Genomic DNA, 20,476 nt, shown 5'->3' on the forward strand with positions numbered 1-20,476 from the left:
TCACGGAACCCACAGACTGCGTTAGCTCCATGGTTTGCTTCATGAAGCCATCAGGGGAGCTTCGAATCTGTATCGACCCCAAGGATCTAAACTGCAACATCATGAGGGAACATTACCCGATACCAAAATGAGAAGAGTTAACCAGCGAGGTGGCTCATGCCAAATTCTTTACGAAGCTGGACGCCTCCAAGGGGTTCTGGCAAATACAGCTGGACGCCGTCCAGTCGCAAGCTGTGCGCATTCAATACCCTGTTCGGTCGCTACTGCTACAACCGAATGCCTTTTGGCATCATCTCTGCCTCAGAGGTATTTCACCGCATAATGGAACAGATGATGGAGGACATCGAGGGGGTACAAGTGTACGTCGACAATGTCATAATCTGGTCCACAACTCCTCAAGAACACATCGATCGCCTCAAGCGGGTATTCCACAGGATCTACGAGCATGGCCTCTGACTCAAAAGGGCCAAATGCTCATTCAGTCAATCAGAAATCAAATTCCTTGGCGCCCACATCTCGCAGCACGGCGTGCAACCAGATGCTGACAAGGTTTCGCCGATCAACGCCATGAAGACCCCAGAGGACTAGAAGGCGGTCCTCCGCTTTTTAGGGATGGTCAACTTCCTTGGGAAGTTCATTCCTCACATGGCGTCCCACACCACAGCCCTCCACAATCTCGTCAGAAAGTCGATGGAATTTCAGTGGCTGCCGGCTCATGAGAAAGAATGACGTGAGCAGAGGGCAAAACTCACCAAAGCCCCGGTGCTGGCATTTTGCGACCCCGCCAAGGAGACAAAAATATCCACTGACCTGAGCCAGGACAGTATTGGGGCGGTGCTCCTCCAACGGGATGACTCCTCCTCCTGGGCCCCAGTTGCGTATGCCTCCAGAGCCATGACGCCCACTGAGCAACGGTACGCTCAGATTGAGAAGGAATGCCTGGGCCTCCTAACGGGAATCAACAAGTTCCACGACTATGTATATGGCCTCCCAAAATTCACGGTTGAGACGGACCACAGGCCATTGGTCCAAATCATCCAAAAAGACCTCAATGACATGACACCACGGTTACAACGCATCCTTCTCAAGCTACGCCGCTATGATTTTGACCTGGTCTACACCCCAGGCAAAGAGCTCATTGTTGCAGATACACTTTCCAGGTCTATCACCACACCGTGTAAGCAGACTGACATCATATGTCAAATAGATGCGCAGGTACAATTCTGTGCCTCCAACTTTCCGGCCTCTGATGAGAGGGTCATTCAAATTCATGGGGAAATGGCCAGGGATTCTCTGCTCCAGCGGGTGATGCAGCACCTCACGAATGGCTGGCAGAAGGGACAGTGTCCCCAGTTTTACAATGTCAAGGACGAACTGACGAGAAATGTCGACGCAGAGCTCGGGAGGCAGTCTACTGGCCGGGCATCAGCCAGGGCGTTGCCAACACGGTCCTCAATTGCCCTACATGTCAAAAATTTCAGCCAGCTCAACCTAAAACTCTGCAGCAACACGAGATAGTGACCTCCCCATGGTCCAAAGCTGGTGTCGACCTTTTCCGTGCCAAGGGGCGTGACTATGTCCTCCTGGTCGACTACTTTTCTAATTACCCCGAAGTGCTGAGACTGTCTGACCTCACGGCGGCGGCGGTGATCAAGGCATGCAAGGAAACTTTTGCCAGACATGGGATACCACTCACGGTGATGAGTGACAACAGCCCCTGTTTTTACAGCCAGGAGTGGTCTGATTTTACCCGGCTATACAACTTGCGGCACGTCTCATCCAGCCCCCACTACCCACAGTCAAATGGAAAGGCCAAAAAAGGGGTCCACATCGTCAAAAGATTACTATGCAAGGCTGCAGACTCAGGCTCCGATTTCAATCTGGCGCTGTTGGCATACAGAGCGACCCCGCTGTACACTGGGTTGTCTCCAGCGCAGCTTCTCATGAACCGCACTCTGCGAACAACGGTTCCAGCCATCCACATTCCAGACCGTGACAACTTCCCGGTCATACAGAAGATGGAGCAGTCTCGGGCCCAACATAAATCAGCATACAACGCCCATGCCACAGATCTCCCTGAGCTGTTCCCAACTGACCGAGTTCGTGTACAGAGGCCTGACGGCGGCTGGTCCGCCACAGCTGTGGTGGTCAAGCAAGTGGCCCCAAGATCGTTCCTTGTTCGCATGGCTGATGGCTCTTTCCTACGACGCAACAGGCGGGCACTGTGCAGACTTCCACGCCCGCCACCCGACCGTGATGTCCCACCTCGCACACTCCTTCCTCTGGACGCGCCCTGCCACGAGGCCACCGATCTACCAGAAATCCTGCCGACCTCTGCGACCACCGCACTGGCGGCAGTCCCGCCCATCCAAGTGCAGGCGGCCCCTGATCCACCCTTGACATGGTCAACCAGAATTCGTCGCCCGCCACAGAGACTAAACCTATGGACTGAATGTTGCACAACTTTGTTACCTCATCGTTTTGACATCTGTAAATATTGTTTTTTTTACTGTTTCATCTGCCCTATATCTGTACTAGCGACACCTTCCTATGTATACAAGTCCATTTCAGCATATTCTGTATATAGTCACGTACATATACACATCTTCACGCACATGCACCTCAATATTTATTATCTGAACACAAACTTTCCAAAAAAAAGGGGAGATGTCATAATATACATCTATGCATATAATGGAGTGCAGACAGGCATTGATTTGACACATAGGATGACCAGTAAGCACACAGAACACAGCAGCCAATCACCAGACAGGACACGACCACTATAAAGCCAGAGGGCCAGTTTTCCCGCTCTCTCAGGATCCAGCCTCTGAGACAGTCAGAGCTCGTGAGCATTAGCCAGTGCAAACACAATGGGGTAGTCAGTTAGTCTGGTCAGGCTAGCCTCAGGTTTCCAGTCAAGTCAGCAAAGTGTCAACCCACAGTTGAACATGTAAAATAGTTAGATGTTAAATAAAATCGTGTTGCATCTCATCAAGTGTTGGAAGTCTGTCTCTCGCTACACTGCATCAAACGCAGTCCACATAGACCCAGCCTACCCAACACATCAACATCCATCATCATGAAGTGCTTCAAAAGGTTAGTCATGGCACGAATCAACTCCAGCCTCCCGGATTGCCTTGATCCACTACAGTTCGCCTACCGCTGCAACAGGTCCACAGCAGACGCCATCTCCATGGCCCTGCACTCTACCCTGGAACACCTAGATAACAAAGACACCTATGTCATGCTCCTATTTATCGACTACAGCTCAGCCTTCAACACCATCATTCCTATGAAACCCATCTCCAAACTCCGTGGCCTTGGCCTCGGCTCCTCCCTCTGCGACTGGATCCTGAACTTTCTAACCCACAGGCCACAATCAGTAAAGATAGGCAACAACACCTCCTCCACGATCATCCTCAACACCGGTGCCCCACAAGGCTGTGTCCTCAGCCCCCTACTATACTCCTTATACACCTATGACTGTGTGGCCAAATTGCCCCCCAACTCGATTTTCAAATTTGCTGATGACACCACCGTAGTGGGTCGGATTTCAAACAATGACGAGACAGAGTACAGGAATGAGAGAGAGAATCTGGTGCGACGACAATAATCTCTCCCTCAATGTCAACAAAACAAAGGAGATTGTCATCGACTTCAGGAATCGTAGTGGAGAACAGGCCCCTGACTACATCAATGGGAACGATGTAGAAAGAGTCGAGAGTTCAAGTTTTTAGGTGTACAGATCACCAACAGCCTGTCCTGGTCCCCCCATGCTGACACTATCGTTAAGAAAGCCCACCAACGACTCTACTTTCTCAGAAGACTAAGGAAATTTGGCATGTCAGCTACGACTCTCACCAACCTCTACATATGCATCATAGAAAGCATTCTTTCTGGTTGTATCACAGCTTGCTATGGAGCCTGCTCTGCCCAAGACCGCAGGAAACTACAAAAGGTCGTGAATGTAGCCCAGTCCATCAGGCAAACCAGCCTCCCATCCATTGACTCTGTCTCTAATTCCCGCTGCCTCGGAAAGGTAGCCAGTATAATTAAGGACCCCACGCACCCTGGACATACTCTCTTCCACCTTCTTCCGTCAGGAAAAAGATACCAAAGTTTGAGGTCACCTACCAACCGACTCAAGAACAGCTTCTTCCCTACTGCCATCAGACTTTTGAATGGACCTACCTCGTATTAAGTTGATCTTTTCTCTACACCTTGCGATAACTGTAACATTACATTCTGCAGTCTCTCCTTCCTTCCTTATGTACGGTATGCATTGTTTGTACAACATGCAAGAAACAATACTTTTCACTGTATACTAATACATGTGACAATAATAAATCAAATCAAATCAAAAAGCGCTAGGGTCCCAGGTTTGATACCCGGCTTGGGTCACTGTGCGGAGTCTGCACGGTCTCCCCGTGTCTGTGTGGGTTTCCTCCGGGTGCTCCGGTTTCCTTCCATAAGTCCCGAAAGACGTGCTGTTAGGTGAATTGGACATTCTGAATTCTCCCTCAGTGTCCCCGAACAGGCGCCGCAATGTGGTGACTAGGGGATTTTCACAGTAACTTCATTGCAGTGTTAATGTAAGCTGACTTGTGACAATGAAGATTATTATATGGGCAGCATAGTTGTTAGCACCGTTGCTTCAAGGCTCCAGGGTCCCAGGTTCGATTCCGGTTTGGGTCACTGTCTGTGCGGAGTCTGCATGTTCTCATGTCTGCGTGGGTTTCCTCCGGGTGCTCTGGTTTCCTCCCACAGTCCAAAGATGTGCAGGTTAGGTGGATTGGCCATGCTAAACCCCATGTAGGGTTACTGGGATAGCTTGGGCTTGGGTGGGGTGCTCTTTCCAAGGCCGGTGCAGACTCGATGGGCCGAATGGCCTCCTTCTGCACTGTAAATTCTATAATTGTATGATTCTTTGACCACAAAGGCGTGGTTCCCCAGCCAGGAAGAGCAACTTTTTCTCGCACCCTCCCCCCCATTTGGGTGTCCTGAAGGGGACTGCCCCATGCCCCGGCGCAAATACCCAATGTCCTGATGGATGCGTCACCTGTGTATGGACTCCCCACTGGAGAGTCCCAGGCTGCAGACCTGTCCTGTGGTCAATTTCCCATGGCCACAGGTCTTGGCTAGTGGGCCCTGGGACAGGCCTGCCCGACAGTGGGCACTGGGACAGGCTTGCCCCTGACAGTGGGCCCTGGGACAGGCCTGCCCCTGACAGTGGGCCCTGGGACAGGCCTGCCCCTGACAGTGGGCCGGGGACCCCCAGGACAGGCCTGCCCCTGACAGTGGGCCCTGGGACAGGCCTGCCCCTGACAGTGAGCCAGGGACCCCCAGGACAGGCCTGCCCCTGACAGTGGGCCGGGGACCCCCAGGACAGGCCTGCCCCTGACAGTGGGCCCTGGGACAGGCCTGCCCCTGACAGTGGGCCGGGGGCCCCCAGGACAGGCCTGCCCCTGACAGTGGGCCCTGGGACAGGCCTGCCCCTGACAGTGGGCCGGGGGCCCCCAGGACAGGCCTGCCCCTGACAGTGGGCCCTCAGGCCTGCCCCTGACAGTGGGCCGGGGGCCCCAGGGACAGGCCTGCCCCTGACAGTGGGCCCTCAGGCCTGCCCCTGACAGTGGGCCCTGGGACAGGCCTGCCCCTGACAGTGGGCCCTGGGACAGGCCTGCCCCTGACAGTGGGCCCTGGGACAGGCCTGCCCCTGACAGTGGGCCCTCAGGCCTGCCCCTGACAGTGGGCCCTGGGACAGGCCTGCCCCTGACAGTGGGCCCTGGGACAGGCCTGCCCCTGACAGTGGGCCCTCAGGCCTGCCCCTGACAGTGGGCCCTGGGACAGGCCCGCTGATGGACGCTCTCTCTGAGGTGACGCGTCAGGCCCCGCCCTGCTCCGCCGATTGACGCTACTGAGGTTTCGCTCCCGGCCCCGCCCCCAGAGCGGCCCACAGCCAGACCCCGCCCCGCCCCGCTGATGGACGCTCTCTCTGAGGTGTCGCTATTAGCCCCGCCCCGAGCCAGGCCCGCCCCCAGGCAGGCCCCGCCCTGCCCCGCTGATGGACGCTCTCTCTGAGGTGTCGTTATTAGCCCCGCCCCCAGCCAGGCCCCGCCCCCAGCCAGGCCCCGCCCTGCTGCGCTGATGGACGCTCTCTCTGAGGTGACGCTCCCGGCCCCGCCCCCAGCCTGGCCCCGCACCGCCCCGCCGATGGACGCTCTTTCTGACGTGACGCTCACGGCCCCGCCCCAAGCCAGGCCCCGCCCGGCTGATGAACGCTCTCTCTGACGTGCACTCACGGCCCCGCCCCCAGCCAGGCCCCGCCCCGCTGATGGACGCTCTCTCTGACGTGACGCAGTTGGCCCCGCCCCCAGCCAGGCCCCGCCCCGCTACGATGGACGGTCTCTCTGACGTGTCACAGTTGGCCCCGCCCCCAGCCAGGCCCCGCCCCGCCGCGCCGATGGACGCTCTCTCTGACGTGACGCAGTTGGCCCCGCCCCCAGCCAGGCCCCGCCCCCAGCCAGGCCCCGCCCCCAGCCAGGCCCCGCCCCGCTACGATGGACGCTCTCTCTGACGTGACGCTCGGCCTCTGCCGGGACTCCCGCTTCCTGCGGCCGCTCACCGTCCACTTCACCCAGGTGTGTGCCCGCGGCCCACGCCCCAGATCCCCATCCGGATCAGGTCCCACCCCCCGTCCGGATAAGGCCCCGGATCCCCTTCCGGATTGGTCTCTGGGTAATAGGGGATCCGGATTGGACACTGGGTTATTGGGGATCCGGATTGGTCTCTGGGTTATTGGGGATCCGGATTGGACACTGGGTGATTGGGGATCCGGATTGGTCTCTGGGTGATTGGGGATCCGGATTGGTCTCTGGGTGATTGGGGATCCGGATTGGTCACTGGGCTATTGGGGATCTGGATTGGTCTCTGGGTGATTGGGGATCCGGATTGGACACTGGGCTATTGGGGATCTGGATTGGTCTCTGGGTGATTGGGGATCTGGATTGGTCTCTGGGTGATTGGGGATCTGGATTGGTCTCTGGGTGATTGGGGATCTGGATTGGTCTCTGGGTGATTGGGGATCTGGATTGGTCTCTGGGTGATTGGGGATCCGGATTGGTCACTGGGTTATTGGGGATCCGGATTGGTCTCTGGGCTATTGGGGATCTGGATTGGTCTCTGGGTGATTGGGGATCTGGATTGGTCTCTGGGTGATTGGGGATCCGGATTGGACACTGGGCTATTGGGGATCTGGATTGGTCTCTGGGTGATTGGGGATCTGGATTGGTCTCTGGGTGATTGGGGATCCGGATTGGTCACTGGGTTATTGGGGATCTGGATTGGTCTCTGGGATTGGGGATCCGGATTGGTCACTGGGTGATTGGGGATCCGGATTGGTCTCTGGGTGATTGGGGATCCGGATTGGTCTCTGGGTAATAGGAGATCCGGATTGGACACTGGGTTATTGGGGATCCGGATTGGTCTCTGGGTTATTGGGGATCCGGATTGGTCTCTGGGTAATAGGGGAGCCGGATTGGTCTCTGGGTAATAGGGGATCCGGATTGGTCTCTGGGTAATAGGGGATCCGGATTGGACACTGGGTGATTGGGGATCCGGATTGGTCTCTGGGTAATAGGGGATCCGGATTGGACACTGGGTTATTGGGGATCCGGATTGGTCTCTGGGTGATTACGGTTCCGGATTGGTCACTGGGTAATAGGGGATCCGGATTGGTCTCTGGGTGATTGGGGATCCGGATTGGTCACTGGGTTATTGGGGATCCGGATTGGTCACTGGGTTATTGGGGATCTGGATTGGTCTCTGGGTGATTGGGGATCCGGATTGGTCACTGGGTTATTGGGGATCCGGATTGGTCTCTGGGTGATTGGGGATCCGGATTGGTCTCTGGGTGATTGGGGATCCGGATTGGTCTCTGGGTGATTGGGGATCCGGATTGGTCTCTGGGTAATAGGAGATCCGGATTGGACACTGGGTTATTGGGGATCCGGATTGGTCTCTGGGTTATTGGGGATCCGGATTGGTCTCTGGGTAATAGGGGAGCCGGATTGGTCTCTGGGTAATAGGGGATCCGGATTGGTCTCTGGGTAATAGGGGATCCGGATTGGACACTGGGTGATTGGGGATCCGGATTGGTCTCTGGGTGATTGGGGATCCGGATTGGACACTGGGTTATTGGGGATCCGGATTGGACACTGGGTGATTGGGGATCCGGATTGGTCTCTGGGTGATTGGGGATCCGGATTGGTCTCTGGGTGATTACGGATCCGGATTGGTCTCTGGGTGATTGGGGATCCGGATTGGTCTCTGGGTAATAGGGGATCCGGATTGGTCTCTGGGTGATTGGGGATCCGGATTGGTTACTGGGTGACTGGGGATCCGGATTGGTCTCTGGGTGATTGGGGATCCGGATTGGTCACTGGGTTATTGGGGATCCGGATTGGTCACTGGGTGACTGGGGATCCGGATTGGACACTGGGTGATTACGGTTCCGGATTGGTCTCTGGGTGATTGGGGATCCGGATTGGTCACTGGGTGATTACGGATCCGGATTGGTCTCTGGGTGATTGGGGATCCGGATTGGTCTCTGGGTTATTGGGGATCCGGATTGGTCACTGGGTGATTACGGATCCGGATTGGTCTCTGGGTGATTACGGATCCGGATTGGTCTCTGGGTGATTGGGGATCCGGATTGGTCACTGGGTGATTACGGATCCGGATTGGTCTCTGGGTGATGGGGATCCGGGTTGGTCTCTGGGTGATTGGGGATCCGGATTGGTCTCTGGGTAATAGGGGATCCGGATTGGTCACTGGGTGATTGGGGATCCGGATTGGTCTCTGGGTTATTGGGGATCCGGATTGGTCTCTGGGTGATTGGGGATCCGGATTGGTCTCTGGGTTATTGGGGATCCGGATTGGTCTCTGGGTTATTGGGGATCCGGATTGGTCTCTGGGTGATTGGGGATCCGGATTGGTCACTGGGTGATTGGGGATCCGGATTGGTCTCTGGGTGATTGGGGATCCGGATTGGTCTCTGGGTTATTGGGGATCCGGATTGGTCACTGGGTGATTGGGGATACGGATTGGTCTCTGGGTGATTGGGGATCCGGATTGGTCACTGGGTTATTGGGGATCCGGATTGGTCTCTGGGTGATTGGGGATCCGGATTGGTCTCTGGGTTATTGGGGAACTGGATTTGTCTCTGGGTTATTGGGGAACCGGATTGGTCTCTGGGTGTGATTGTTGAATCCAGCCTTAGGTCACTGTCTGTGCGGAGTCTCCACGTTCTCACTGTGTCTGCGTGGGTTTCTTCCGGGCGCTCCGATTTCCTCCCACAGTCCAAAGATGTGCCCCATAGGTTGTTTAGTACTTTTTCCCTATTGATAATAGTTCTAAGTTCCTCCCGTTCTATTGTCTCTTCATTACCTGTTATTATAATAATAATAATAATTGCTTATTGTCACGAGTAGGCTTCAATGAAGTGACAGTGAAAAGCCCTGAGTCGCCACATTCCGGCGCCTGTTCGGGGAGGCCGGTAAGGGAATTGAACCCGCGCCGCTGGCATTGTTCTGCATAACAAGCCAGCTATTTAGCCCACAGTGCAAAACCAGCTGCTAGTACTAGCATCTAGAACTAGATGCAGTTGAGGACTCTGGGTGTCTCCTCGTTTGAGTTTAGAAGGATGAGGGGGATCTTATTGAAACTTACAGGATACTGCGAGGCCTGGATAGAGTGGACGTTGAGAGGATGTTTCCACTTGTAGGAGAAATTAGAATCAGAGGACACCATCTCAGACTAAAGGGACGATCCTTTAAAACAGAGATGAGAAGGAATTTCTTCAGCCGGAGGGTGGTGAATCTGTGGAACTCTTTGCCGCAGAAGGCTGTGGAGGCCAATTCACTGAGTGTCTTTAAGACAGAGATAGACCGTTTCTTGATTAATGAGGGGATCAAGGGTTATGGGGAGAAGGCAGGAGAATGGGGATGAGAAAATATCAGCCATGATTGAATGGCGGAGCAGACTCGCTGGGCCCACTGGCCTAATTCTGCTCCTATGTCTTATGGTCTTATCCAAGCCCCTTCACATGAGCCAGGAGCTATTTGACCTTTGAGGGCAGCACACGTCATGTCCGGGACAGCTGGATTGAGAGCAGGAGAGGATACCCTTGACCTGTTGCCAACCCCTCCTCGGCTCCCCACTCACCAATTGCTCAGGTCAGCAACCACCAAGGTTTAAACTCATCCCAAACCATTTATTTACTAAAGGGATCTTTGGGAAGTAACATCTTTACCAGGTTCATAACCGTTTCAGAATTGTTTCGAGTCATGATGTCTGGACTAACCCTTTATTTCAGGCTCCTTTCACAAAGGTACAGCCCACAGCAGCCTGCCTGTGATGCCACACCCTGAGCTGCAATGCCGTACCATTACTTAGCAAATGACTGTTTTCTATGATTTGAGATTCCACTCCCTCCTGGGCTGGTTCTGACAGGCTATGCTCGACTTGAGATCCATTCCGCTAATGCTTTCACAGCGTGGCAGGATGCTAGCCTCTTTTCTGTGCCTCCTGCAAGGGCGTGAGAGGAATTGAGCTGTGTTAACCCCATTGCTGAATGGCGGCAGGCCCAAGGCACTTGTTTCAGCAGTTGTTCACATTCCGAGTCAGCACAATCAATGGCTAGTGTGGAGAAGCATCCATCCAAATGCACTAGAGGGTGCTCTCAGTGCGTGGTTAGTCAATCTAGCACAGAGTTACAGAATTGTGACTGCACTAGAGGAAGCCATTCGGCCCATCCTGCCCGCACTAGCTCTCCACATGAACAACTTACCTAGTGCCATTGCCCCCGCCATCTCCCCGTAAACCCTCCTGCACATTATTCCTTTTCAGACAAGTCTAACTCCCCTTTGAAAGTTTTGATGGATCCAGCCTCCACCACGCACTCAGACAGTGCACTCCGAACCCTAACTGCCTGCTGTGTGAAAAGGTTTTTTCCTTCATTTACTTCAATTCTGTGCCCTCTCGTTCTCCACCCTTTCACGAGGGGTAACTGTTTCTCCCTGTCTACCCTGTCTGGACCCGTTACAGTTTTTAGTACCTCCCAACCTTTTCTCCCAATCTACCTTCATAACTGAAGTTCCTCATCACTGTAACCATTCTCGTGAACCTTTTGTGCACTCTCCCCAATGCTTTCGCATCCTTTCGAAAGCCCAGAACTGGACATTATATTCCAGCTGAAGGTGTCTTATACAAATTCAACATACACTCCTTGTGCTTGTACTCTATGCCCCTATTAATGAAGCCCAGGATACGCTATGCTTTATTAACTGCTCTCTCAATCTGTCCTGTTACCTTAAACGATTCTGCTGTAATCTCTCTCTCCCATCTTCCTCCCCTCCTCTCCCATATTTACAAAGTAAGAAGTCTTATAATAATAATCTTTATTCGTGTCACAAGGAGGCTTACATTAACACTGCAATTAAGTTACTGCGAAAAGCCCCTAGTCGGCACATTCCGGCACCTGTTCGGGTACATGGAGGGAGAATTCAGAATGTCCAATTCACCTAACAGCACGTCTTTCAGGACTGTGGGAGTAAACCGGAGCACCCGGAGGAAACCCAAGAAGACACGGGGAGAACGTGCAGACTCCGCATGGACAGTGATCCAAGCCGGGAATTGACCCTGGGACCCTGGCGCTATGAAGCAACAGTGCTAACCACTGTGTTACCGTGCCGCCCTTCCTCAGATTCACCTGAGGAAGGAGCAGTGCTCCGAAAGCTAGTGATTCGAAACAAACCTGTTGGACTTTAACCTGGTGATGTAAAACATCTTACTGTGCCCACCCCAGTCCAACGCCGGCATCTCCACATCATGGCTACCACATTTACAAAGACCTTGACTAAGCGCTTCCGTCAGATTACCCTGCCAGTCAGCTTCCGTCTGATTACCCTGCCAGTCAGAGCTCCTGTCAGATTACCCTGCCAGTCAGATCTTCCGTCAGATTACCCTCCCAGTCAGAGCTTCCGTCAGATTACCCTGCCAGTCACAGCTCCCATCAGATTACCCTGCCAGTCACAGCTCCCATCAGATTACCCTGCCAGTCAGCTTCCATCAGATTACCCTGCCAGTCAGAGCTCCTGTCAGATTACCCTGCCAGTCAGCTTCCGTCAGATTACCCTGCCAGTCAGCTTCCGTCAGATTACCCTGCCAGTCATCTTCCGTCAGATTACCCTGCCAGTCAGCTCTCGTCAGATTACCCTGCCAGTCAGTTTCCGTCAGATTACCCTGCCAGTCAGAGCTTCCGTCAGATTACCCTGCCAGTCAGAGCTCCTGTCAGATTACCCTGCCAGTCAGCTTCCGTCAGATAACCCTGCCAGTCAGAGCTCCTGTCAGATTACCCTGCCAGTCAACGCTCCTGTCAGATTACCCTGCCAGTCAGCTTCCGTCAGATTACCCTGCCAGTCATCTTCCGTCAGATTACCCTGCCAGTCAACGCTCCTGTCAGATTACCCTGCCAGTCAGCTTCCGTCAGATTACCCTGCCAGTCAACTCCTGTCAGATTACCCTGCCAGCCACAGCTTCCGTCAGATTACCCTGCCAGTCAGAGCTCCTGTCAGATTACCCTGCCAGTCAGCTTCCGTCAGATTACCCTGCCAGTCAACTCCTGTCAGATTACCCTGCCAGCCACAGCTTCCGTCAGATTACCCTGCCAGTCAGAGCTCCTGTCAGATTACCCTGCCAGTCAGAGCTTCCGTCAGATTACCCTCCCAGTCAGAGCTCCTGTCAGATTACCCTGCCAGTCAGAGCTTCCGTCAGATTACCGTGCCAGTCAGATCTTCCGTCAGATTACCCTGCCAGTCAGCTTCCGTCAGATTACCCTGCCAGTCAGCTCCTGTCAGATTACCCTGCCAGTCAGAGCTCCTGTCAGATTACCCTGCCAGTCAGAGCTTCCGTCAGATTACCCTGCCAGTCAGCTTCCGTCAGATTACCCTGCCAGTCAGCTTCCGTCAGATTACCCTGCCAGTCACAGCTTCCGTCAGATTACCCTGCCAGTCAACATGCCGTCAGATTACCCTGCCAGTCAGCTTCCGTCAGATTACCCTGCCAGTCAGAGCTTCCATCAGATTATCCTGCCAGTCACAGCTTCCGTCAGATTACCCTGCCATGCAACATGCCGTCAGATTACCCTGCCAGCCACAGCTTCCGTCAGATTACCCTGCCAGTCAGAGCTCCTGTCAGATTACCCTGCCAGTCAGCTTCCGTCAGATTACCCTGCCAGTCAACTCCTGTCAGATTACCCTGCCAGCCACAGCTTCCGTCAGATTACCCTGCCAGTCAGAGCTCCTGTCAGATTACCCTGCCAGTCAGAGCTTCCGTCAGATTACCCTCCCAGTCAGAGCTCCTGTCAGATTACCCTGCCAGTCAGAGCTTCCGTCAGATTACCGTGCCAGTCAGATCTTCCGTCAGATTACCCTGCCAGTCAGCTTCCGTCAGATTACCCTGCCAGTCAGCTCCTGTCAGATTACCCTGCCAGTCAGAGCTCCTGTCAGATTACCCTGCCAGTCAGAGCTTCCGTCAGATTACCCTGCCAGTCAGCTTCCGTCAGATTACCCTGCCAGTCAGCTTCCGTCAGATTACCCTGCCAGTCAGCTTCCGTCAGATTACCCTGCCAGTCAACATTGCCGTCAGATTACCCTGCCAGTCAGCTTCCGTCAGATTACCCTGCCAGTCAGAGCTTCCATCAGATTATCCTGCCAGTCACAGCTTCCGTCAGATTACCCTGCCATGCAACATGCCGTCAGATTACCCTGCCAGTCAACGCCCCGGTTTGATTACCCTGCCAGTCAGAGCTTCCGTCAGATTACCCTGCCAGTCAGCTTCCGTCAGATTACCCTGCCAGTCAGCTTCCGTCAGATTACCCTGCCAGTCAGCTTCCGTCAGATTACCCTGCCAGTCAGAGTTTCCATCAGATTACCCTGCCAGTCAGAGCTTCCGTCAGATTACCCTGCCAGTCAGAGCTTCCGTCAGATTACCCTGCCAGTCAGAGTTTCCATCAGATTACCCTGCCAGTCAGCTTCCGTCAGATTACCCTGCCAGTCAGAGCTTCCATCAGATTACCCTGCCAGTCAGAGCTTCCGTCAGATTACCCTGCCAGTCAACGCGCCTGTCAGATTACCCTGCCAGTTGCTTTCCATTGGATGTACTTTGGAGGGATTTGTTACGTCTCAGATCTCAGTGTATCCATGTTGGGCAACGATATACGTTTGCACCTTACTGTACATACAGGTGAAGACGAAAGAGAGAAGACAAAGAGAAGTTGCATTTATAAAAAGGCCTTTACAATTTTGGGAGATCCTAAATAGCTTTCTAGCCAGTGATGTGTATGACAGAAATGGTTTTATTTATTCATATAGTCATTTGGTAATACACAGCATCACTGATGAGGTGTGTTGAAGCTTTTTGTTTCCCATTGATCAGGGCAGTTTGCTAGACTACCAATAGTAAAGGGAACAACAATTCATAATGCATGAGAAGGGGATGCTGATTGGTTGACAAGTGGACTCTAATTGGTAGACATGTTGCCATAGAGAGTGCACCAGGGAACAGTTAACTGCCTAGCTTAACTGTTTGGTTTGAGTTCGGACATTTTTCTGCAAGTTTTTTAATAAAGTCCCATTGTTGGTCTAGAGTCACCTTACTACAACACCTTATTTTCTCCTGTCTAAAGTGTACCCTATTTCAGTCAGGTGACCTTGATTTTTGTATTAATTTTTCCTCTTTCAACTCAGAAGCTGAACCTTTTTATTTTCTTCATCAGAGTTACAAAGCCAGAGCTCAGAGTGCGGACAGGGGCAAACCCCTAATCCAGCTCCTTGCCTGCTCCAAAAACCAACCCAAATTGAATCCAATTCATGGTCTCCACAAGAGAGACATACCAGATCCAGGCGTTACACCTGACCCCACGCTCATCTTAGCCAAAAGGCCAAGAAGCCATCTGAACCTGATTATGTTATGTTGACTATATCCGTGATGCTCATTTAGCTTTTTATGTATCCTCTTCATCCGTCAGGTACCATGCCCTAGGAAGGCGTTGGTGACCATGGACTATATTGGGTTGGTTATTCCATTTGGCAAAGTACTGCACTGGTTTGCCGTTGCCTTCTCGCAGTGTGGGTGTCTAGGAACCTCTCCCGCTCTTTACTTCCTGTTGTCAGGCAGATTAGAACGATTTTCAGGCCGATAATCTGCCAGTTTGGCCATGTTACGAAGCACCTGCCCTGGTCACCATGTCCTGGTGTGAGACCTAATCCCAAGGCAGGAATATTACCCACTGCCCCACAAGACCTCCATTTTATGTATCACCTGCCCTGTTTATGATCATAACTAAATCTGGTAACACCTCTCCCATTGTAGGCAGACACACCTAGAAATCAATGTCATATACACATTTTCTGTTCATTCCCTCGCTCTCTGCCCCAGTCAGCAAATGGGTTATTCAAAGCTTGAAGAGCAATAATTTTATAATTCCGTCTCCAATCCCTGTTCTGTCAACAGATTTCCACTTCCCTCCCACTGATTGTATTGGGAGCAGGGGTGAGTGTCAGCGAGAGCATAAGAAATAGGAACTGGAGAGGTCAGTGGGTCGTCTAGCCTGCTCCGCCATTTATTCAGATCTTCTGCCTCAATTCTCCCCTCCTTTAATATCCCCAAATCCCTACTGATAAATCTGCCACACAGTCCACCAATGGAACATCTCTTTCAATCTTAGATCTTTAACCAGATTGACTTTATCTTTCCGCCTTTTCTCTCATCTATTTGTGACTTTCCCCAAGAACATTTGATCTGATATGTCAATTCACACCACACCATCATCTGATCAAATCCGTGTTTACCTGTAACTCAGTTTATGTTCCTATATTGCGAGCATATTTTATACAACTCCTTAACTCTCGATTTCCTTTTGCATGAAAGTTTGCAGCTTCATCACACTTTGTCCTATTTGCCACATTCATGAACAGATTTTAAAAAGTTGATTTTCCTTCTCTCCCCTCGTTCCTTTAGCATTCCATAGGGGCTGGTTTAGCGCACTGAGCTCAATCGCTGGCTTTTAAAGCAGACCAAGCAGGCCAGCAGCACGGTTCGATTCCCGTACCAGCCTCCCCGGACAGGCGCCGGAATGTGGCGACTAGGGGCTTTTCACAGTAACTTCATTGAAGCCTACTCGTGACAGGGCAGCACGGTAGCATGGTGGTTAGAATAAATGCTTCACAGCTCCAGGGTCCCAGGTTCGGTTCCCGGCTGGGTCACTGTCTGTGCGGAGTCTGCACGTCCTCCCCGTGTGTGCGTGGGTTTCCTCCGGGTGCTCCGGTTTCCTCCCACAGCCCAAAGATGTACATTGGCCATGCTAAATTGCCCGTAGTGTCCTAAAAAGTAAGGTTGCGGGGGGTGGTTGTTGGGTTACGGGTATAGGGCGGATACGTGGGTTTGAGTAGGGTGATCATTGCTCGGCACAACATCGAGGGCCTGTTCTGTACTGTTCTATGTTCTAATAAGCGATTTTCATTTCATTTTTTTCATTTTCATATTTTTGCTTTTTTAGGATTTGTATATTTAGCGAAGTTATTCCTCCCTTCCCAATGCTTGGGTTCCCCTTGCTCTTCCTTTCCTTTCTAGTTTAAACAAGTCTCTATACAATTTGCTAGTTCATAACCCGAGATGTAGCAGATCCTTGTGAAAGATCCTCCCCCCTGAAAAGCCCCATGGATGGAAGTCCTCTCCCTCACACTGCCTCTTTCACCAATTGCCGAACTGCTCAATCCCCTGCTCCTCTGAACCTGGGACAGGAATTTGGAGATTGATACCCCTGGCATCCTGCTCCGAAAACCGGGCCCTCATCTCCTCCACTCTTACTGCTGGACTTGTGTTCTTGCCTCGATAGTGGTTTCCAAGTGGAAAAAGGTGCTGACTCCCTGCATCCGTACATAATCTTCTTCAGTCTTTCGAAGTTGTCCCTGACCCGAGCTCCTGGCTTTGGAATTCAGAAGACTGTTACCTGTGTGAATGAAATACCTTGAGAGACTTTCTAAGATGAAGCGTGATAGAATTGCACACTGGTCGTGCTGATTCTACCGTGGCCATATAAGACCATAAGACATAGGAGTGGAAGTAAGGCCATTCGGCCCATCGAGTCCACTCCGCCATTCAATCATGGCTGATGGGCATTTCAACTCCACCTACCAGCATTCTCCCCGTAGCCCTTAATTCCTCGCGACATCAAGAATTTATCTATCTCTGCCTTGAAGCCATTTAGCGTCCCGGCCTCCACTGCACTCCGCGGCAATGAATTCCACAGGCCCACCACTCTCTGGCTGAAGAAATGTCTCCGCATTTCTGTTCTGAATTTACCCCCTCTAATTCTAAGGCTGTGCCCACGGGTCCTCGTCTCCTCGCCTAACGGAAACAGTTTCTTTGCGTCCACCCTTTCTAAGCCATGTATTATCTTGTAAGTAAGATATTTCAGACATTCTTCATTGAAAGGTGCTTTGGGACAATTAGAGATCATGAGAGGTGCGATGTAAATATAGGTCTTTCCTTCTTTTGACTGGAAATGGACACTTTGGATACTGCAGGGTCGATCTATATGGAAACCATTCCAACTCACTTCCAGATGTCAGTTATTCTAACACAAGAACAGAGAGAAAATAGGAGCAGCAGCAGACTATATGGTCCATTGAGCCCGTCCTGCCATTCAATACCATCACGGCTGATTTGGAGAATTAACCTCACCTTCCCGCCCATTCCCCATCATAGTCCCTTAATTCCCTGAGACCAAAATCTGTCCTTGTCAGCTTTAGATACTCAACAATGGAACATCCACGGCCTTCCTGAACCCCTCGATTAGATTCCAGTCTGTAACTCACTCCCGGGTATCTGTTATTCTATATGTAAACCACCCCGAACCCCTCGATTAGATTCCAGTCTGTAACTCACTCCCGGGTATCTGTTATTCTATATATAAACCACCCTGGACCCATCGATTAGATTCCAGTCTGTAACTCACTCCCGGGTATCTGTTATTCTATATATAAACCACCCTAAACCCCTCGATTAGATTCCAGTCTGTAACTCACTCCCGGGTATCTGTTATTCTATATATAAACCATCCCGCACCCCTCGATTAGATTCCAGTCTGTAACTCACTCCCGGCTATCTGTTATTCTATATATAAACCACCCTAAACCCCTCGATTAGATTCCAGTCTGTAACTCACTCCCGGGTATCTGTTATTCTATATATAAACCACCCCGAACCCCTCGATTAGATTCCAATCTGTAACTCACTCCCGGGTATCTGTTATTCTATATATAACCCACCCTGAACCCCTCGATTAGATTCCAGTCTGTAACTCTCTCCCGGGTATCTGTTATTCTATATATAAACCATCCTGAACCCCTAGATTAGATTCCAGTCTGTAACTCACTCCCGGGTATCTGTTATTCTATATATACACCATCCTGAACCCCTCGATTAGATTCCAGTCTGTAACTCACTCCTGGGTATCTGTTATTCTATACATAAACCACCCTGAACCCCTCGATTAGATTCCAGTCTGTAACTCTCTCCCGGGTATCTGTTATTCTATATATAAACCATCCTGAACCCCTAGATTAGATTCCAGTCTGTAACTCACTCCCGGGTATCTGTTATTCTATATATACACCATCCTGAACCCCTCGATTAGATTCCAGTCTGTAACTCACTCCCGGGTATCTGCTATTCTACATATAAACCACCCCAAACCCCTCGATTAGATTCCAGTCTGTAACTCACTCCCGGGTATCTGTTATTCTATATATAAACCACCCAAACACCTCGATTAGATTCCAGTCTGTAACTCATTCCTGGGTATCTGCTATTCTATATATAAACCACCCCGAACCCCTCGATGAGATTCCAGTCAGTAACTCACTCCCGGGTATCTGTTACTTGATACATAAACCATCCTGAACCCCTCGATTAGATTCCAGTCTGCAACTCACTCCCGGGTATCTGCTATTCTATATATAAACCATCCTGAACCCCTCGATTAGATTCCAGTCTGTAACTCACTCCCGGGTATCTGTTATTCTACATATAAACCATCCTGAACCCCCAAATTAGATTCCAGTCTGTAACTCACTCCCGGGTATCTGTTATCCTATATATAAACCACCCCGAACCCCTCGATTAGATTCCAGTCTGTAACTCACTCCCGGGTATCTGTTATTCTATATATAAACCACCCAGAACTGCTCGATTTGATTCCAGCGTGTAACTCACTCCCGGGTATCTGTTATTCTATATATAAACCACCCTGAACCCCTCGATTAGATTCCAGTCTGTAACTCACTCCCGGGTATCTGTTATCCTATATATAAACCCCCCAAACCCCTCGATTAGATTCCAGTCTGTAACGTACTCCTGGGTATCTGTTATTCTATATATAAACCACCCAGAACTGCTCGATTAGATTCCAGTCTGTAACTCACTCCCGGGTATCTGTTATTCTATATATAAACCACCCTGAACCCCTCGATTAGATTCCAGTCTGTAACTCACTCCCAGGTATCTGTTATTCTATATATAAACCACCCAGAACTGCTCGATTAGATTCCAGTCTGTAACTCACTCCCGGGTATCTGTTATTCTATACATAAACCACCCAGAACTCCTCGATTAGATTCCAGTCTGTAACTCATTCCTGGGTATCTGTTATTCTATATATAAACCACCCCGAACCCCTCGATGAGATTCCAGTCAGTAACTCACTCCCGGGTATCTGTTATTCTATACATAAACCACCCTGAACCCCTCGATTAGATTCCAGTCTGTAACTCTCTCCCGGGTATCCGTTATTCTATATATAAACCATCCTGAACCCCTAGATTAGATTCCAGTCTGTAACTCACTCCCGGGTATCTGTTATTCTATATATACACCATCCTGAACCCCTCGATTAGATTCCAGTCTGTAACTCACTCCCGGGTATCTGCTATTCTACATATAAACCACCCCAAACCCCTCGATTAGATTCCAGTCTGTAACTCACTCCCGGGTATCTGTTATTCTATATATAAACCACCCAAACACCTCGATTAGATTCCAGTCTGTAACTCATTCCTGGGTATCTGCTATTCTATATATAAACCACCCCCGAACCCCTCGATGAGATTCCAGTCAGTAACTCACTCCCGGGTATCTGTTACTTGATACATAAACCATCCTGAACCCCTCGATTAGATTCCAGTCTGCAACTCACTCCCGGGTATCTGCTATTCTATATATAAACCATCCTGAACCCCTCGATTAGATTCCAGTCTGTAACTCACTCCCGGGTATCTGTTATTCTACATATAAACCATCCTGAACCCCCAAATTAGATTCCAGTCCTGTAACTCACTCCCGGGTATCTGTTATC

The 20,476-nt window shown here is 51.3% G+C and overlaps 1 protein-coding gene across 1 annotated transcript in view; it reads left to right on the top strand.

The window, feature by feature from the left end:
- The first annotated feature begins 6,532 nt into the window (after positions 1 to 6,532).
- Positions 6,533 to 20,476, top strand: part of nudt14 (nudix (nucleoside diphosphate linked moiety X)-type motif 14) — a 98,107-nt gene continuing 84,163 nt past the window's right edge. Inside the window, exon 1 of the mRNA XM_038822118.1 lies at positions 6,533 to 6,641. Within this exon, the coding sequence (XP_038678046.1) occupies positions 6,561 to 6,641 (81 nt within the window). The 5' untranslated portion in view covers positions 6,533 to 6,560. The remainder of the gene's footprint in view (positions 6,642 to 20,476) is intronic.

This window comes from Scyliorhinus canicula, chromosome 2 (genome assembly GCF_902713615.1).
Source record: "Scyliorhinus canicula chromosome 2, sScyCan1.1, whole genome shotgun sequence".
NCBI lineage: Eukaryota > Metazoa > Chordata > Chondrichthyes > Carcharhiniformes > Scyliorhinidae > Scyliorhinus > Scyliorhinus canicula.